Source organism: Quercus suber, unplaced genomic scaffold, assembly GCF_002906115.3.
Source record: "Quercus suber isolate HL8 unplaced genomic scaffold, Cork oak 2.0 scaffold_124, whole genome shotgun sequence".
NCBI classification, from domain to species: domain Eukaryota; kingdom Viridiplantae; phylum Streptophyta; class Magnoliopsida; order Fagales; family Fagaceae; genus Quercus; species Quercus suber.
In genome coordinates this window covers 553,470-571,384 of record NW_027069588.1, presented here as the reverse complement: position 1 = coordinate 571,384, position 17,915 = coordinate 553,470, and the positions used below count along the sequence as shown (strand labels likewise).

The following is a 17,915-nucleotide window of genomic DNA, read 5'->3' as shown; positions in this document are numbered from 1 at the left end:
TTCTCATTAAAATACTTATTTTAAAAATCAAAAGCATGTTCTTCTTTGCTTCTTAAGTATAAAATCAAATCATCAATTGTATCCGTAGCCAAACAGATTACAAAATATATCCAATTCTAAAAATCAAATCATAAATTGTATCCATTGATAGACAAATCACAAACGATATCCAATTTTATAATCAAGAATTAATAAACCAAGCATTCAATTAATTAAGAAAAATCCTAAATCATGAGAAAAACATGATTGAACTCATATCTAGAATCCCATCTTAGTCAATTGATATGAAGCAAGAACAATTTAAATCATTAAAGAACAGCTATTGTGGGAAAAATTAAATCACATAAATATTACTAATAATCTTTAACAAGGTTTCATCCTCAACCTTAATTATAAGTTTAGCTACTCATGGTAATTGAAAGAAAACAAAAAAATAAAATACTAAACATTAAACTTAGACAAATAAAATAGAAAAAGAAATAGACACAGTGCTTGAGAAGAGTCATAAAAGAAAACCACGCTCTGCTGCTTGCACTCCAGTCCTAGCCGCCTCCCTTAAACAAACTAACCTAAAGCATTATATAAGAAAAATAACTCCTAATACAATTCGGACTAGCCTCCCTTTCTAATGTGTTAATTTGCTCATTTATAATCACACGACACACGGCTGACCTAAGGCTTTTCTTTACAAAGACCAAAACCGAAGTGGCCCAATAGAAATTTCTTGTTTGATTCTTGTATGTCGGTGAAGTTATAGAGAATTGTTGGTTTAGAGAAAGCCCACAAACATGCACACTTCTTGTATTTACTTTTCCTTATCTGACACTTCACGCTTTCTAGCCTTGCAAATTTCAATTCTCTACAAGTTGGCTTCTTAAATCAATTGGCCCCACCTCATTGTTTCAGCATAGTCAATTACACTTCACTCGCTCTGCTTCTTCTTCATTTTTCTTGTCTTCCACTAATTCTTGTAAACATGCAAAGCCTTTATAACCTATAAAACAAAGATAGATTATAATTAGTCACAAATTAATCATAAAAATGAGGTAAAATATGCAAATATGAGGGTACTTATTATATAAATTTCATGCACATCAATGACTAAGTTTCAATTTCATAAGGTTTATTTCTTCTCTTTTTTAATTTTTGTCTCAACATCTTTTTCCTTATCATCCAAGTAGTGCCACAACAGATTACTATGAATATGGTGATATTCATCGCCTCTTTTTTTGTAATTCTTAGGCTATCTTTTGGCTGGATAACCAATTTAATCCAGCTTGAGATGCATTAAAAGTTTATTTCAAGGAATTTGATGGGCCAAGTCTTTCCTCTGCTCCACATAAGATGCATTCCATTCCTCCTATATGTTTTCTTTTTTGTAGCACTGAGCTTGTTGGAACGTGATCTCTGTGTGTGGCAAGAGTAATGCCTTTCCTTACAAGACTCTCAGCCATTATAAATATATGATGCTTGTCACCAAGAACATGAAACTGTTATGGAGAATTATCATTGTGCCCCATCTACCTACAACAACATCCATGACATAAGCTATATGTTTCATTTAAAAGACTATAAAAAAGTCCTAAACCTAAGTAGTAATTGCCAGGACAAGATCATAGAGCTCATCGGCCAATGCCAGAAGCTAGTTGGGACTCGTAAAAACAATAGTAGATTATTTCAATTGGCAAACAATTGAACAAAGCAACGCTGGAGGGGGTAAAGTGGGGCTCTTGAGGCCCAAGACCAAGCCCAAGCCCAAGCCCAATAGACCCCAGGAGAAATCCTTGGGCTAGAACCTGGCCCAAAAGATGTTCAGTCCGAACCCACATTTCTGTGTTTACTTTTTTTTTTTTTTTGCTGAATCATCTCATCTTATTTCAAAGAAGGCCAAAACCAACCAACTACAAACAAAAGGCAGAACTGGCCCCGATCCATCTCTTTCCAAAGCTTAAGCTACATTAATAGTAGGAGGCCAGGAGAGGGGAACAGGCCCAGATCTATGCCAGAAGGCGGCCCAAAGGGCTAAGAGATGGGTCGAAGAATTGACTTTCTTTTAACAAAAGAGAAAAATATATCCTCAAAAAAATTTACAACTGAAAGGATATCATTCACAATTATAATAATAGGTTGAAACTCTGTTAAAAAAATTACAGCAATAGACTAACACAGGAAACCTTTTTTGGGCCTTTTTCTTTTGTTTATTTTCACTTTGAGATAAATATCTTATTTAGTATTGATATTATCTTTTGATTTGCACTCGAACCTAGTTCCATGGGTTTGAAGGTAATATTTAAGCCAAGAGCATAGTCATAGATATAAAATTTTAGTTCTTAATTGACCCAATTTTGTTGTATACTAAAATAATATTAAAATTTTATATTGTAAGTGAAAATATTGAAGAAATTAGTCACTAACTTATGATGCAATTCTTAAGTATGAATATTTTTGTTGTTAGATCTACAACTAATATTAAGTAGATTAAAGTGCAATTCATAATAATTATTTACTTTTATTTTTCTTTACCTAATATGTTATGTTTTATTTTTAAAGCTTTAAATAATTAGTTATCTTTTGTAGGTGATCCAAATTTATTTATATTTTACTTGCACATGCCCAGCTGATGAGATTTATAACATTAGATGCTTTACGTGTAGTTTTTATTTTTATTTTTTTATTTTTTTTTCCGTGGTTATTTTGTGGTGATGATAAGATTAGTGAACAATTTTGAATAGTATATTCTTAAGTATTTATGTATTATTTGATTTGGATTGCCCAAAGCTTTGTAACTCAACTAGCATATTCTAATGTTATTAATAGAGACATATAAGGTTTAAATTCCGTCACCCCCAACTATCATTGAATATATATATATATATATATATAAAAGATTAGGTTGTGTAAATTTAAGAATTTTTTTTTTTTTTTTGGTCGATAATTTGATAGTTACAATGGGGGTCACTTGCTAAGTATGAAATTGAGCAAGTTCCATTTAGTTTGCCTTTATCATTTCCCTCTACATCAATGAATATGATTGATGGACTTAAACCACCTTGTAAATAAATATTTGAATTGTTTTATGTGATTGGTGACACATCAATATATAAGTTCAATGTAGTAAAACTTGTAATACTCATAGCATTACTCCTAAGTTATATTGGAAAGCTCTAAGGAAGTCCTAGTGCGACTAGGAAACTTCATTCGTGTTAAGCACGCAATTAGGCTAAAAAATAGGAAATTTCACCCAAAAAAAATTCTTAAACAAATCTTAATTTATACTTTTCCATATAAGGGCTCAATTTTGACTACTTTTAAAAACTTTCCAAAATAAGGAATGAAGCTTTATTTAAAAAAAAAAAAAAAGTGAAATTCTAAAAATAAAAATAAAAATTTAAACCTTAAATTTTTGCCTACCTCAACAAGAAATTAAAAGATACATTGCCTTGCTCATACTTGATACAAAAAACCTATCCCTACAATAACCACAATATTAATAATTTCAATCTTCAAATACAACATAATTGCAACCTATATTATCATTTAAATATTTAGTTTGATCTTATAAAAAAAAATCTATATATACATATTTAGTCTGATTCTGGGATGACTTCTAACTCTTGAATTAGACGCTTTGTAGGCATATTTTCACTAACTCTTCTTGAGCTTGTAGAGGCAAAGGGATTAGGAGGTATGGTTAATTTATCTCCTTTTCCCTCAAACATTTGAACCACACTTTTCACGGAAGGACGATCTATTGGGTGCCACTGGATGCACCAAAGTCCCACAATTGCTAATTTTTTTGCAAGTTTAGCATCTACACTATCCTCAACATAGACTCGTAGGTCTTCCTTTTGCTCTAATAGATTATAGATTCGATCTGGGAAATATATTTGGCTAGTGGTCACCACATTTACATCAAAATTTTTCCTCCCTCTAACCATTTCAAGCAACACTATTCCAAAACTATAAATATCTGATTTGTAAGACACTTTCCCAAAATTCCTAGAGAAAACTTCGGGTGCAATGTAACCTATGGTCCCCCTAGCTGTGGTCATGGACACTATACTCTGATCCTTTGCACACAACTTGGCTAGACCAAAATCAGAAATTTTTGGATTGAAATTTTGGTCTAGCAAAATATTATGAGGTTTAATATCAAAATGGAGAATTTGCTGATCACATCCTTGGTGAAGATATTCAATTCCTTTTGCTATGCCAAGAGCAATGTCATGTAGTTTTTCCCAACCTAGGAAACTGTTAGAATCTACTGGGGAAATGAATTTATCTAGTGAATCATTTGGTAAGAACTCATAAACTAGAGCTTTTCTAAATCCATCAGCACAAAACCCAACCAAGCGAACCACATTAACATGGTGAATTTTACCCATTGTTCCCACTTCATTTATGAATTCTTCCCCATCTCCCTTGAAAATGTTTAGGATCTTCACAGCAACATGGATTTCGCTAGAAAGCTTTCCTTTGAACACTGTTCCATAGGCTCCTTGACCTAATTTCTCTGATAATTGATTTGTAATCCTTTTAATATCGGCATATGAGTACCTTGTGGGCTTGAGAGCTTTGTAATCCTCCAAAAACTTTTCAATCCTTGCTTGATTTTCCTTTTCTGTTTTGTCATAGCGATAGACATGGTAGAATGCATAGACCGCTAGTGCCAAAAGAAATGGCCCCAAGATGGAAACTACATGTTAAACATTAATTCATGAGCCAAGAAAACTAAAAATATATACAATATATCTTACAAATGGCCGATAGACAACTCACCGGTAGCCACTATTTTTGTTAATCTACCTGTAAAAGATTTTAACATAATCAGCTTCTAATTATACTTATTAGAAAACAAAAGATAATTGCGTAAAATTGTATTACTATTAGCAAGGTTATTTTGCATTCAGAGCTTGTGTCCATGCTTAACCTTCTAACAGATCTAATGTGCATAGCTTCGGTTTTCCCTCAATTAGTCAATTACCACACTTAAGCTAATCCTTTTAGTCTTCTAAAAATAAAAGCTAATCCTTTTAGGTAAATTTATGTTGATACCCCTAGGTTTGGTTCCAACAAATGGCCAGCTATCAGCCAATTACAGTTATTTTGAGACACAAGTAATCATTTAGTAGTTAGTACTACTTTGGGAGTATAACTGGTACTTTATCTTCTACCATAGTAGCATGCTTTATTAATTTAATTCATGGTAAATCTTAAATTCAGGGTAAATCTTACATTAATGTGAAGGAGGGAATATCACGTCATTATAATCCTTGAGTGCATCATAATTTTCTTCGAGACACTAACCTAATTCTGAAATAATGTTCTTTTGGTTGGAAAAACAACACTTAAATGGGTGGATAAAGGAAATTACAGTAGCAGAGCATTTATAAATAACTAAGCTTGATCAAATCAATACATGTAGGCTTTAAACGTGAAGAACTTGTGGTGATCATAAAAGTGGAAATTAGGCAGAATACAATACCTTTGTCTTTGTAGGGGTCGAAGCACTCAGTTTTCAAATCAGTGCTATTATTCTGGAATCTACATTTCTTGCCTTTCCTTTCACAGCGTCCGCACTTGGCCGGTTCGGACCATGTCAATTCAAGAAAAGGAGAATTCCATATATCAGATGGAACCGATGAAACGCTATACATCTTTGTCATAATTCGATTGAAAAGCATAAACTAGTTGGCGACGGCTACTAAGACAATGGATCGGACTGAACTTTGTATCTGTACGAGGCGTACAATTGAAAAGGGCATAGTTATAAAGATAAGTATTTTCTGTTTTGAATTGGAAAGGCGAAGAAGGTAAATGGAGTCCCCGGATTATTCGTGGAAAGCAACCATCTGAGACGGTTACGTTAATTTGCTGAGATTTGTAATCAATGGAATTGACAAAGGTTTTAACTGAAGTAGGCAGCTCGAGCACCGTATGGTTATTATCAGAGCAGTAGAGATCAAAGCCAGGATAGCCACGCTGCTGGTCTGCAGGCTGCCTGTCTTTGAGTCGGAAAGGAAATCGGATGGCTGGGCCATGGTATCCACACCGTAATTCAGAACTCCTATTGTGGCATTCTCCAAGGTCTACGATGAAAAGCACAAACAGCAGTAATGTTGGGATAACCATTCTGTGAGAAATCTCCATATCTGTGGTCTGGCAAGCTCCTTAATCTCCTAGATTTCTAAACCAACTTATTTTTTCTACTAACCTCTTTTGACTTCTCCAAAGAGACCAGGGTGAAAATTCATGGATTTGGTTTGCTTCTGGGGGACTTATGAGGCCATTTATATTTTACTCTGTTGGACTTTAGATTCAATAAGGGGAGCTGTCTACGATGAATACTGATCAGTGTTACAACCTGTATCATAGGCAATGCCTGGTGCAATCTCACCCAATTTTTTTTGGTAAACAATCTCACCCTATTTAATAGTTTGTTTCTTCTTGTAGATGACGCCACTTCGTCTACAATGTTTAATTTGATTAGTGACTTAGAAACTTTTCTAATATTTTATGTTATATTTTTTTGACTGAATATTTTATTTTATATTTAATTTGACAACAATGGTTACTTTCTGTTTGTTTATTCGACAGTAGTTTAAGTAATTAAATTATGAAATTGTTACATGTCACTACAACAATATGTATATTTGGTGATGGAATTTAGTGAGGAAATATTTTTGGTCACTGTTATCCTAAATTAGGACAATCAATATAGGAATGAGTTTTCAAGTTATTTTTTGATTGTGTGTAAAACAAATAGGCTGCTATAAAATTTTGTCCAAGATTATCAATTATAAGTAGTTTTAGTGCCATGAAAGAACCTAGAAGTCTAGAACACAACTTTATTGAATTAAAGTTAACTTATATAATAATATATATTTTTTTGCATAATAATTTTGTAGATTTTTATATTTAGCTTGGCCCCCCCTAGAAAAGTTTCTTAGCTCTGCCAAATTGTGGTCAAGTGTGTGTGAAAGAGTGTTGCAATAGTATTATTGATTTTTTATTCACTAAACTTATTTATGAATAGCACTCCTTTCTATCCTCTTAAAATTATTTATTCATTATAAAAATATATAAATTTTAAGAGAACATCATTCGATATAACATGTTTAAATTGCAAAAATATAGGTAAAATTTTGAGAAAAAAAATGAAGAATACTGTTAACTGTTCATGTAAAAATATAAATATAAATGTATTAGAGTTAAGTGAATTATCTTTTACGCCCTGTATGTTTCGGCAATAATATTTTTTAGAAAATGAGTCATTTTTCAAAAAAATGTTTTCTATAAAACTATATTATTTTCTTATGTTTAGTAGTAACCTTAAATGAGTTGAAAAACAATCTTTTAACTTCTCTTTTCTAGTATACTGTGAGATAGAATTGTTTAAAAAAAAAAAGAAAAAAAAGTGGAAAACAATCTCAAAAAATAAGTCATACTTTTTATGTTGACCAAAGATAGTTTTACTTTGACTCATTTTTTCTAATGCTACCAAATACTGGAAAACACAAAAAACTATTTTTACACAATGTTTTCCATCAAAACAAATGGAGCGTAAAAGATAAATCATAAAATATGTCTAAGATAAAATAAAGTTTAAAACAGAACTTCCAATAAAAAATAAAATGAAGTTTGATTAAAATTTTGGCCCTCCCAACATCAAAACAACTTTTTTTTGAGAGGAACATTACAACAATTTAATAATAATAATAATAATAATAATAATAATAATAATAATAATATTATTATTATTATTATTATTATTATTATTACAACTTGACAAATTCAAGCCAAGGTGGCAATTTTTGATGTCCATGGTTGTATTGTTCAACATATAATTGATTGAGTCCTAGCGATTTAGGACTTAGTTTGCTGACTTTGGATTACTCATACCTAGCGGACTTTCATCGGTTTTACATATAATTGTGTTTCGGCTTACTCAATGTGGTTTTCTCTATTTTTGTTTGAAAGAGCTCTTTGTCTTTGGGTGTGTAAGTTGGCAAATTTAGATCGGGTTGATTTTGAATTGCTCAAGTTAATTAATTATTCCAGTAATGCAAAGGTCTAATTTAACATTTGATGCTTGCAACTATGTCGCAAAAATAAAATGCAACGGAAAGTAAATTGGACACATGCAATATAGTTATGGAGATAAAACCCTTAACTGGAAAAACCTTACGGGTGGTATGTAGCTTACCACAAAATTGAAGAATTCACTAAGACAAAATAGAAGTTTACAATACAAAATATCATAATCCTAGTATTGCTGCATGCAATACAACTTTCTCTCATGATTATACGTAACTCCAACTCGGTTGGACTCTTCTATCTTGTGAATCTCATCAACGATGCATGGACATTCAATCTGTGTCTAATTTACCACAATAACATCTTAGTCTTGTTCGAGAACTTCATTGAGAACACTTCTTGATCTTCAATTTAGTTTCGGAGATGATGTTTGATATAGACCCTTGGCACATAGTTGTCCTCTTCATATAGTATTCCCTTATGTTTATGATGATTTAAGGTCCGTTTGGATAAAACTTATTTTGCTAAAACTGAAAACTGAAAATACTGTAGCAAATAATTTTTAAATGTGTGAATAGTACCGTGAGATCTATTTTTAATGAAAAAGTTGCTGAAAAGTGAGATTTGTGGGTCCCGTGAATAGTACATAGGACTCACTGATGTGCTGAAAAGTCAAATATTACGACTATTGTTCATGAACAGTAACCATAATAGTGAAATTTTACTACTTGAAACGCGTGGAAAAAAAAAAAAAAAAAAAGGAAAACGCAAAACATGCAAACGCACAAACGCAAATGCGGATCCAAACCCCACCCTAGTATGTCTTTAAAATTTAAATATATTTTGGGACCCTAGTGCATGGATCCTTCAGTCTCTAGTCAGAGAAAATCTATTAGGTTTCAAAAACATGATATACAACCTCCTCTAGTCATGATCATAGGCCACAGACTAGAAAGACAGTTTGCACAAGCTTCAATCAGTCAGTCGGAATTGAAGTTGGAGTTAAGGCAATAGAAACTTCAAATTACGAGTAGTTTATTGTGTTTTCAATTAATATCTTCAAACGCTTTAATATTGACACTAAAATTTATAACTCAATTACATTTGAAACAAGGTTTTGGTTAAGAATTTTGCTAAAACACAATACATTTGACCTTAATTAGTTGTATTTAGGATTTGGCTTTTATGGGAGTTTCATTTGTATCACTTCTATAAATCTTTGTGTTTCTTGTGTAATTGTCTTTTCTATTTGTCATAAACCCACTATTATTTGGTTACTCACATAGCAAATAGGTATCAAAACTTTAGCTATCTTAACCATCCCCATTGTCATATGTTAAAAATGCTCTGATATTATGTTAAATAAATTGGAGGTTATAAAATAGTGTGATTAGAAGCATAAAAGAGAAGAAAAAAGAACACAAGAAAATTACGTAGTTCAACATGACAACCCACGTTACACCAAGTAAAATTGGGTTTGGGCCCTGAGTATTGGGCTAATATTTCTAACAAGTACATATTCCACTTGAGTTATAAAGGGTTTGACAGTTGTGTTAAATTGAATAGAGCTTGGAGTTGCAGAAGATGAAGTTGCTGATACAAGAGATGCTAAACTACAGTCGTATAGTATCAGTAGTTTTGTATAAACAGTATGTTATGTTTTATTTATTAATTTAGAGGTTAGTTGTTTTAGCTGACATATGTCATTCTATGATTTGTTCCATAGTTAGTGGGAAGTTAGTTAAGTCTTCCTAATTTACCGCTCTGTGTATTTTGGTACATATAAGCAGAATCTTCTGCAATCTAATTAATTAATCAGCATTTTTACAATTTACAAATCTCCCAAAGCTTCTATATTCTCTCTCGGTACCTAACCTCCATTTTTAATTGAGCATCCCTCTTTTTAATTTAACTTGTAACTTCGAAATCAAGACGCATGCATATGCTTGCCTGGTAGAGAGTTTAATTTAACCAACTTTCAAATAAAAAATAAAAACTTTCAAAATCAGGACGTATGTGCTGACGTGTTTAAATTTATTAACTTGTAAATTTCAAAATCAAGACGTATGTGCTTACGTTGATAACTTCTTGTCGGTGCTGGTGTTAGACTCTGTCCCTCGTTGATATTGAAATTTTTTTTTTTTTTTCTTAATTACTTTCCTAATTTTTTTTACTAGTATTTCATTGATGATACTCTGAAAGACCAGAAAAATAAGTCATCTTTGTCATTGTCAACAACTGTGTTTAGTTGTAGCAGATGAAAATTTTCACTCTCTCAAAAATGGGGAGAGAATTACCCTTCACTGCAGGGCTTACTGCCCTTACTGTTTTTGTATTAGTCCATAAAACTTGCAGCACTGAGAATAATACTCATCAGTGTGCCCCTTCTTCCTGCGGCAACATCCAGAACATAAGATATCCGTTTAGATTGAAGAGTGATCCAGAAGCCTGCGGCAACCAGATGTATGAACTGTCTTGTGAGAACAATCAAGCAGTGTTATACTTATTTGAAGGAAAATACTACGTACAAGCAATCAATTATAACAACTACACAATCCGGTTGGTGGACTCAGGTATACAGAAGGACAATTACTTCTCCACTCCGAGTTATTCTTTATCTCGATACAATTTCAGTTTGCCATATCTGCATACATATACCACGTCTGAGCGAAAGGGTACGAAGACGTCCTGGTGGTATCCCCAACTATCACGGAGTTTGGTTTTGATGAGTTGTGAAAAACCGGTGAATTCTCCTTTCTATTTGGACACTTCTACTTGCAATTATAATGACAACTCTTCTTCTATATCTGATTCCAAGAGGAGGTATAGATATGTTAAAGTCGGTGAAACCTACGCATCCCAAGTGGAGGACTCGTGCCAAGCAGAGAAGATGTTTCTTACTTCGTGGCCAGTAAATAACGATGACCCAAATATCTCCTGTACGGACGTTCACCATGAATTAGCATATGGTTTTGAGATTTCGTGGCTCGTAGGTATTTGTAAAAGTTATTGCGGAAGAGATATCTCATTGTCAAAAAAGCAGGATTGGGTCAAATACTACTTACTTTGCTCATAGGTGAGTATTCTATCTCAAAAAATTTGTTTGCATGATAGTATAAATGGACTATGAAATCCAATTGCACGAGTAATTATACCAGTGATGATGACACAGGTAGAGGAATAAAGAAAATGAAAAGCAAAAATTATTGAATTTCTGAAGAAGATAGCTTAATTTCCATTCCAATAATAGACATGCTAGGGAATATATATTATAGTTTTAGAATAATGTCTAAGTTAAATTTTAAATTTTTGGAGAATCAAATACGCACACACATAAGGGAAAGGCAAAGAGAAAGAGATATGACTAAGTTAATTTTGATTTTCCAACTGATGTTATTCTTTTCGTTTGTCTAAAAAGCAGGATGGTATGAAAGTCTATATAATTTATTCACAGGTGAGGTTTCTGTTTCAGTCTCTCTCTTTTTTTTGCTAAACAGTTTCTAACTCAAAAAAGTTTGAGCGATAGTAATAAATTTTAATATAGAATGGACAATGAATGAAAGCATGAATAATTTGTGCCTCCAGACTCCAGTCACTTTAAAAAAATTGCTACTATAACACCCAAAGTACTACTTTTACCGTTTACTACTACCACACTATTTCATAATTTACCTCATGTCTCACCTCTTAATTTTTTTCATTCAACCTATTAGAATAATATAAACCAGCCAAGAGAGAGAAATGATTAAAGAAATATCCACTTTAGCACGCTAAATGGAGGCCTCTTTTTAGTATTTTGTGGGTTAAAAAGCCTAAAATAGCATTTGGTTTGTTTTAGCACACCAGATACTAAAATGCTTTGATGTGCTAAGACACAAGTAGAGGAATAACCATGTAATTAGGCAATTGGTTGATCTCAATCTTTTAGGCTTGAGGAATGGAAAGTAAAAATTATCGAATATCTTAAGAAGAAAGCTTCTTGGTGCATTTTCCATCCATTAAGATGTAATAGACATGCTTAGAAATATTTGTTGTAGTTTTTGTATAATGACAAAATTAATTGTAAAGTTCCAAATGCTAATGTTAGAGCATTTGTAGCAGTGAACCTAAAATTTTAGCTATTTAGCTACACAAAAAGCCATTTTATCTATTTTACCTACACATATACTGCAATAGTAAATCTATTTTAACTTTTAACTCAATAAAATAATATAAACACTACAATAAAATAATATTTCCACATCAATAAAATAATATATCACCCTATCCAAAAAAAATCCACATCACCAATCAGAACCACCTCTACCATCAGCCACAGCCACCACTAACACCACCACAACCACCACCACCAGCCCACAGCAGTTTAAAAAAAAAAAAATACCCAAATCTCCAATCTTTTTCCTCAACCACAGCCACAATCACAGCTACAACGACCACTAACACCACCACCACCACCACCAGCCCACAGCAGGAAAAAAAAAAACTCAAATCTCCAATCTTTTTCCTCAGCCACAACCACAATCACAGCTACAACCACCATCACCACCACCACAATCACAGCTACAACCACCACGAGCAAGCACTCCAATCACATCGGCGAGCTGGGTCGGCGATCCGCAGTGAGAGACCGCAGTGAGAGAGTGAGAGGCCGAAGTGAGGCTGATCGGCGACTTGGGAGACCGGAGTGAGAGAGTGAGAGGTCGGAGTGAGGGAGTGAGGCCGGAGTGAGGCTGTTCGGCGGCTTAGGAGACCAGAGTTGAGAGAGTGAGAGACCGGAGTGAGAGAGTGAGAGGCCGAAGTCTTTGAGAGAGATTTTCAGAGAATAGAGAAGAGATGAGAGTGAATGAGAGAGAGGGAGAGAGAGAGGCATTATTTTAATAACCAGCAGATTAAAATAATTTTTTTTTTTTTTTTTTTNTCTTTTTAGTATTTGGTATGTTAAAAAGCCTAAAATAGCATTTGGTTTGTTTTAGCACACCAGATACGTACTAAAGTGCTCTGATGTGCTAAGACACAAGTAGAGGAATAACCGTGTAATTAGGCAATTGGTTGATCTCAATCTTTTAGGCTTGAGGAATGGAAAGTAAAAATGATCGAATTTCTTAAGAAGAAAGCTTCTTGGTGCATTTTCCATCCATTAAGATGTAATAGACATGCTTAGAAATATTTGTTGTAGTTTTTGTATAATGACAAAATTAATTGTAAAGTTCCAAACGCTGATGTTATTCTCTTCTTTGTGAAAAGCAGGAAGGCAGACTCTTGGGCGCCCATTCAAAAATTATTTATATATAGGTCAGCTTTCTATCTCATAAAAGTTGTTGTTGTCGTTTTTTTTTTTTGGGTAATATTAAAAAAAAATTTGTTTGAAGGATAGAGATATACAAAACGGACAATGAAATAGATTTGCATGACTAATTGTGCCTGATGTGATGATAACACAAGCAGAGAAATAACCATGCTCTTGGGCAATTGGTTGGTCACAATCTTTTGGATTTAAGGAAATGAAAAGTAAAAATAATTATCGAATTTCTTATGAAATTACATTCTTCTTTTGATTAAAAAATTTCCCTTCCTCAATATTTCTGTGATTAAAAAAGGGATTAGCATTCTAAGCAAAATGCATGCGTGAAGACTCCAAACATTTATTCTATTATAACCTAATTAAAACCTCGCTTACTTGACTCGATAGGCAAATTCTTCAGCCTTAGCTGTAGCTTAACTAAAGCACGTTGAGAAGGTCTTTAATCGTGTGAAAATGGAAAGAAAAACATAAAATAATATAAAGAAACGAAGTGGAAGCAAGAGAAAGTGAGAGAAGTAAATGCAGTTCAGTTTGACAACTAATTATGTCCACAATAGAAAACTCTTGATGGATAAAATTTTATTATTAAGCTATTGTATTACAAAGAACCCATTGATCAGGGATGGTGCTACTATTGGACTAGGATGGACACCCCAAAATTTTTTTTATTTTTATTTTTTTATAAATATTATTATATATGTGTACTAATTTTAGCAATTATATTTTATAAAATTATGTGTTGTTTCTCTTAAACAATATTATTGATTCTTTTAAAAGTAATGTTATACTTATAAACTCTTTTACAATATTTTTATAAACTGTTTTGGTAGTAAATTCTTATTAGTTTACATATGGGCCCACCACTTACATCATTTTTTAACTTACCAGTAATTACTTATCACATCAATAATTTATAAAAAAAACTTGTAGCTCTAGCATTTTCCTCTTTTAGTGACCATAAAAAAAATTATAGATCTAAAATTTAAAACAAAATATACAAGCCAAAAAAAGAAGAAGCTCAACAACAAAAAGTACCAATAGTAAAACTAAAAAAATTAAGCTTAATTAACCAATTTTATGCAAAATAAAAAAATAAAGAACTCTGCCCTTTGAAAAATTCTAAACAAAGATAATTTTGTTCTTACTCACAAATATATATATATATATATATATTAGCAATTAAGTAGTAGTAGAGTTAAAGGTTAAAACCGCCGCACATAGCCAATAGTAAAGCTGCTCCTCCTAACTCAAAATTCTGGCTCCGTCCCCGTTATTGATGGGGTATTTATAGGAAGCTAACCTTAAAATAACCAAACCAGGGTTACAAATTACAACACTTGCAATTCAAGTAGGTATAGATATCTTTAACATCCCCTCAATTAAACTCAAGGTGAAAATTTGGATACAACTTGAGTTTGAATAAAAATTAAGACCCTGAATCATCAAAGCCAAATGTGCTAGATGATTGTGGTTTGAACGTTGAACAATTGCATGCCATATGTATGGGGGCTATTAATCAAAGGCATGGTCTAAATTCTCTGCTTGAAGAGGATGCAGATGTGTGACAAAAAAGATCGAAAGTAAATAAAGACCACTGACCAGAGCATTGCCTGAGTAATGCAACCTGAAGATTAAAAAAGATGCATGACTAGAAAGGTAGCGATAAAGGCTATTGATCAGTTTGGTCCATGATACTGTACCCATATGGTGAGGATGCTTGAACAAGTTATAGATGAGTTTTATTAAGCCTTAGTCCTTGGAGATTTCAAGTTATTCCAGTTACTCGTTTCACTAATTAGTAATTAATCTTTTGTTAGCAAAAAGTAATTTCAACTTTTTTGTTGTTGCAGATTATAGTTACTTATCTCTAAACATCGGTAAGAACCTGAATCTCTGCTTTGATCTTGTTCAACTTTTTTTGCAAATTAGTTCTTAAGATTGTGCATGAAAATAGTTTATATGCAAACAATTAAGATGTAAATATTAGTGACATTTAAAAGGAAAAACCATATTTTGTGCTTAATTACTTTACTAGGATTAGGAAGGCACTTAGTTGTAAGTTTAACCATATTTTCACCTAAAAATTGAAAAAGCTGGCACCAGTGTAACAACAAATTTGTTTTCTCATAATTATTTCGGTGATGTGCATGTACAGTATTAATACACGTTGCAGCAAAAATGTTCTTGGGAGTTCCATGTGTGGTTGCCTTTTTGACATATAAGTGCCGTAGGAGGCATTTATCAATGTATAACGCTATTGAAGAATTTCTGCAAAGTCAAAATAACCTCATGTCAATAAGGCACTCTTACCCAGAAATTAGGAAGATCACCAAAGGTTTCATGGAGAAATTGGGAGAAGGAGGCTATGGCTCTGTATTTAAAGGAAAGCTTCAAAGTGGCCAATTTGTAGCTATAAAGATGTTGGGTATGTCCAAAGCCAATGGCCAAGACTTTATCAGTGAAGTTGCGACAATTGGTAGGATTCACCACGCTAATGTAGTTCAACTTATTGGCTTTTGTGCTGAGGGACCAAGGCGTGCCCTTATATATGAATTCATGCTTAATGGTTCTCTTGACAAATACATTTTTCCTCGAGATGGATGTATCCCTTTAAGTATTGAGAAAACATACAAGATTTCTCTTGGAGTGGCTCGTGGGATTGAATATCTACATCGAGGATGTGACATGCAAATTCTGCATTTTGATATCAAACCTCATAACATTCTTCTTGATGAGAACTTCGCCCCAAAAGTTTCTGATTTTGGGCTTGCAAAACTTTATCATGTAGATGATAGCATAGTGTCTTTAACTGCTGCGAGAGGAACACTAGGATATATAGCTCCAGAGTTGTTTTATAAGAACATTGGAGGTGTCTCCTATAAAGCTGATGTTTATAGTTTCGGCATGTTATTGTTAGAAATGGCGAATAGAAGAAAGAACTTTAATGAATTTGCAGACCATTCAAGCCAAATTTACTTTCCAACTTGGGTTTATGAACAAGTTAGCAAAGGAAATGAGATAGTATTGGAAGATGCCACAGAGGAGGAGAAAAAAACAATTAAAAAGATGATTTTGGTCGCATTATGGTGCATACAAATGAAGCCTAGTGATCGTCCTTCAATGAACAAAGTTGTAGAAATGCTTGAAGGAGAAGAATGCTTACAAATACCTTCCAAACCTTTCCTATTATCCATAGAGGATGTAAGAGATAACTTAAATCCCACTTGCTCTTCAATTCCATCAGGTGAATCAAGTCAATCAGCTCAATTTCAAATGCAAACAATGTGATATGTTAGTTGGTTGGTTCACATGGAAAACTAGTGAAAGGAATTTTCGGTGTTGCTAATTGCATAATAAATTTGGTTGTAATTTCTACAAAAGTTTACTTGTAATGACACAAGTTTCAATGTAATTATTTTCAATGTCATTTGTAACCATTTCATGTAATCAAGGATGCATGAAGTCAGATGAAAATTGCCACTGTGCAAGTCTTTTTGGTTCAGCAAAATCAAGATTGGTCGGCCGAAAATAAGTAGTAAAAAATGTGTTGTATAGAAAGTGGTAATATACGAATATATACTTTTTTTGTTTGTAGTATAAGTTTTGAAACTAAAAATATTATAGATTTTCTTTCAATGAGTTATCGTATGATATATATAAAGAAGTCAAATATAAGCTATAAAAATAAAATAAGAGACACTAAAAATAATGAGCGAGAGATGGAAATAATATGATTGATTTATTTTTATTATGTGTATAACTATTTTTAGTTTACTAAAAAAAACTCTTAACGTGCCTCATAATTGAACAACTACCAATACTCTTCTTAATGAGATTGCTAAAAAAAAAAAAAAAATCAAAATTACTCCATAACTTATTGATATTTAAAGAAGATCAAGAACCAGCATCCCTTCTGTTCCCATACAGAGTGCAATCGGGTGGTCCCCTCCGAACAACCAGATCTACGAAGTTAACTTTGGTGGGGCTATTTTTAGTGACATCAATGTAGTGGGAATTGGGTTGGTTATCCGAGACTATAATGGTTCTTGTTGGGTGCATTGCACCGCATGGGTCCAACCCACATTTTTGGCTTAGCTCGTTAAATAAGCTTGTTGGAGGCCAAAATGGGTAACTAGGCATAATTTTTCAACTATATAGTTAGTAGTCAATGGTTGCAAACTATATTTTTTACTAGCATCTCGAGTCTAAGAGACTCGATTTTGGCTTATAAATCGAGTCTCAATGACTCGATTTTCATGGTCTAATCACCTTTGATGTGGCATCTTTTTCTATGTGGCGACCGCTTGGAAATTGAGTCTCTAAGACTCGATTTATAAACCAAAAAAATTTTAAAAAATTTTAAGTTTCAAATCGCCATGTACAAGCCGAAATACCCAAAAAAAAATTCAATCATATCAGAGAGAAGGAGAAAGAATCTAAAGCTCACCTCACTGGAATCAAATGCTCACCTCACCAGCGCGGCCTGGGCTTGCACAACTGGCCTTCGCGCGGCCTGGGTTGCGCTAGCCTAGGTCGCGGGGTGTAGCCGAGGACGGCGCCGGTGTTCTGTTTCTGT

General features: G+C 33.1%; 3 protein-coding genes across 4 annotated transcripts; 2 read left to right on the top strand and 1 right to left on the bottom strand.

Moving 5' to 3' along the window:
• Positions 1-3,411: 3,411 nt before the first annotated feature.
• Positions 3,412-6,376, bottom strand: LOC112037165 (rust resistance kinase Lr10). The gene is given in 3 exon segments (XM_065775978.1): positions 3,412-4,696; positions 5,486-5,664; positions 5,666-6,376. Coding segments are annotated over 3 exon segments (1,776 nt in total). The 5' UTR covers positions 6,151-6,376; the 3' UTR covers positions 3,412-3,584.
• A 3,942-nt stretch (positions 6,377-10,318) lies between these two features.
• LOC136068594 (uncharacterized) lies at positions 10,319-11,113 on the top strand. Its single transcript, XM_065775949.1, has one exon. It carries the CDS (start codon positions 10,319-10,321, stop codon positions 11,111-11,113), a length of 795 nt encoding a protein of 264 aa, XP_065632021.1.
• On the top strand, positions 11,069-16,786 carry LOC112027971 (rust resistance kinase Lr10-like). 2 transcript variants are annotated; one of them, XM_065775973.1, is made up of 5 exons: positions 11,069-11,113; positions 11,459-11,491; positions 13,285-13,329; positions 15,190-15,216; positions 15,495-16,786. In XM_065775973.1, exon 5 carries the CDS (start codon positions 15,518-15,520, stop codon positions 16,625-16,627), a length of 1,110 nt encoding a protein of 369 aa, XP_065632045.1. In that variant the 5' UTR covers positions 11,069-11,113; positions 11,459-11,491; positions 13,285-13,329; positions 15,190-15,216; positions 15,495-15,517; the 3' UTR covers positions 16,628-16,786. The 2 variants fall into 2 exon arrangements, with proteins under 2 accessions (XP_065632045.1, XP_065632046.1); XM_065775974.1 differs by lacking the exon at positions 15,190-15,216.
• Positions 16,787-17,915: the final 1,129 nt, after the last annotated feature.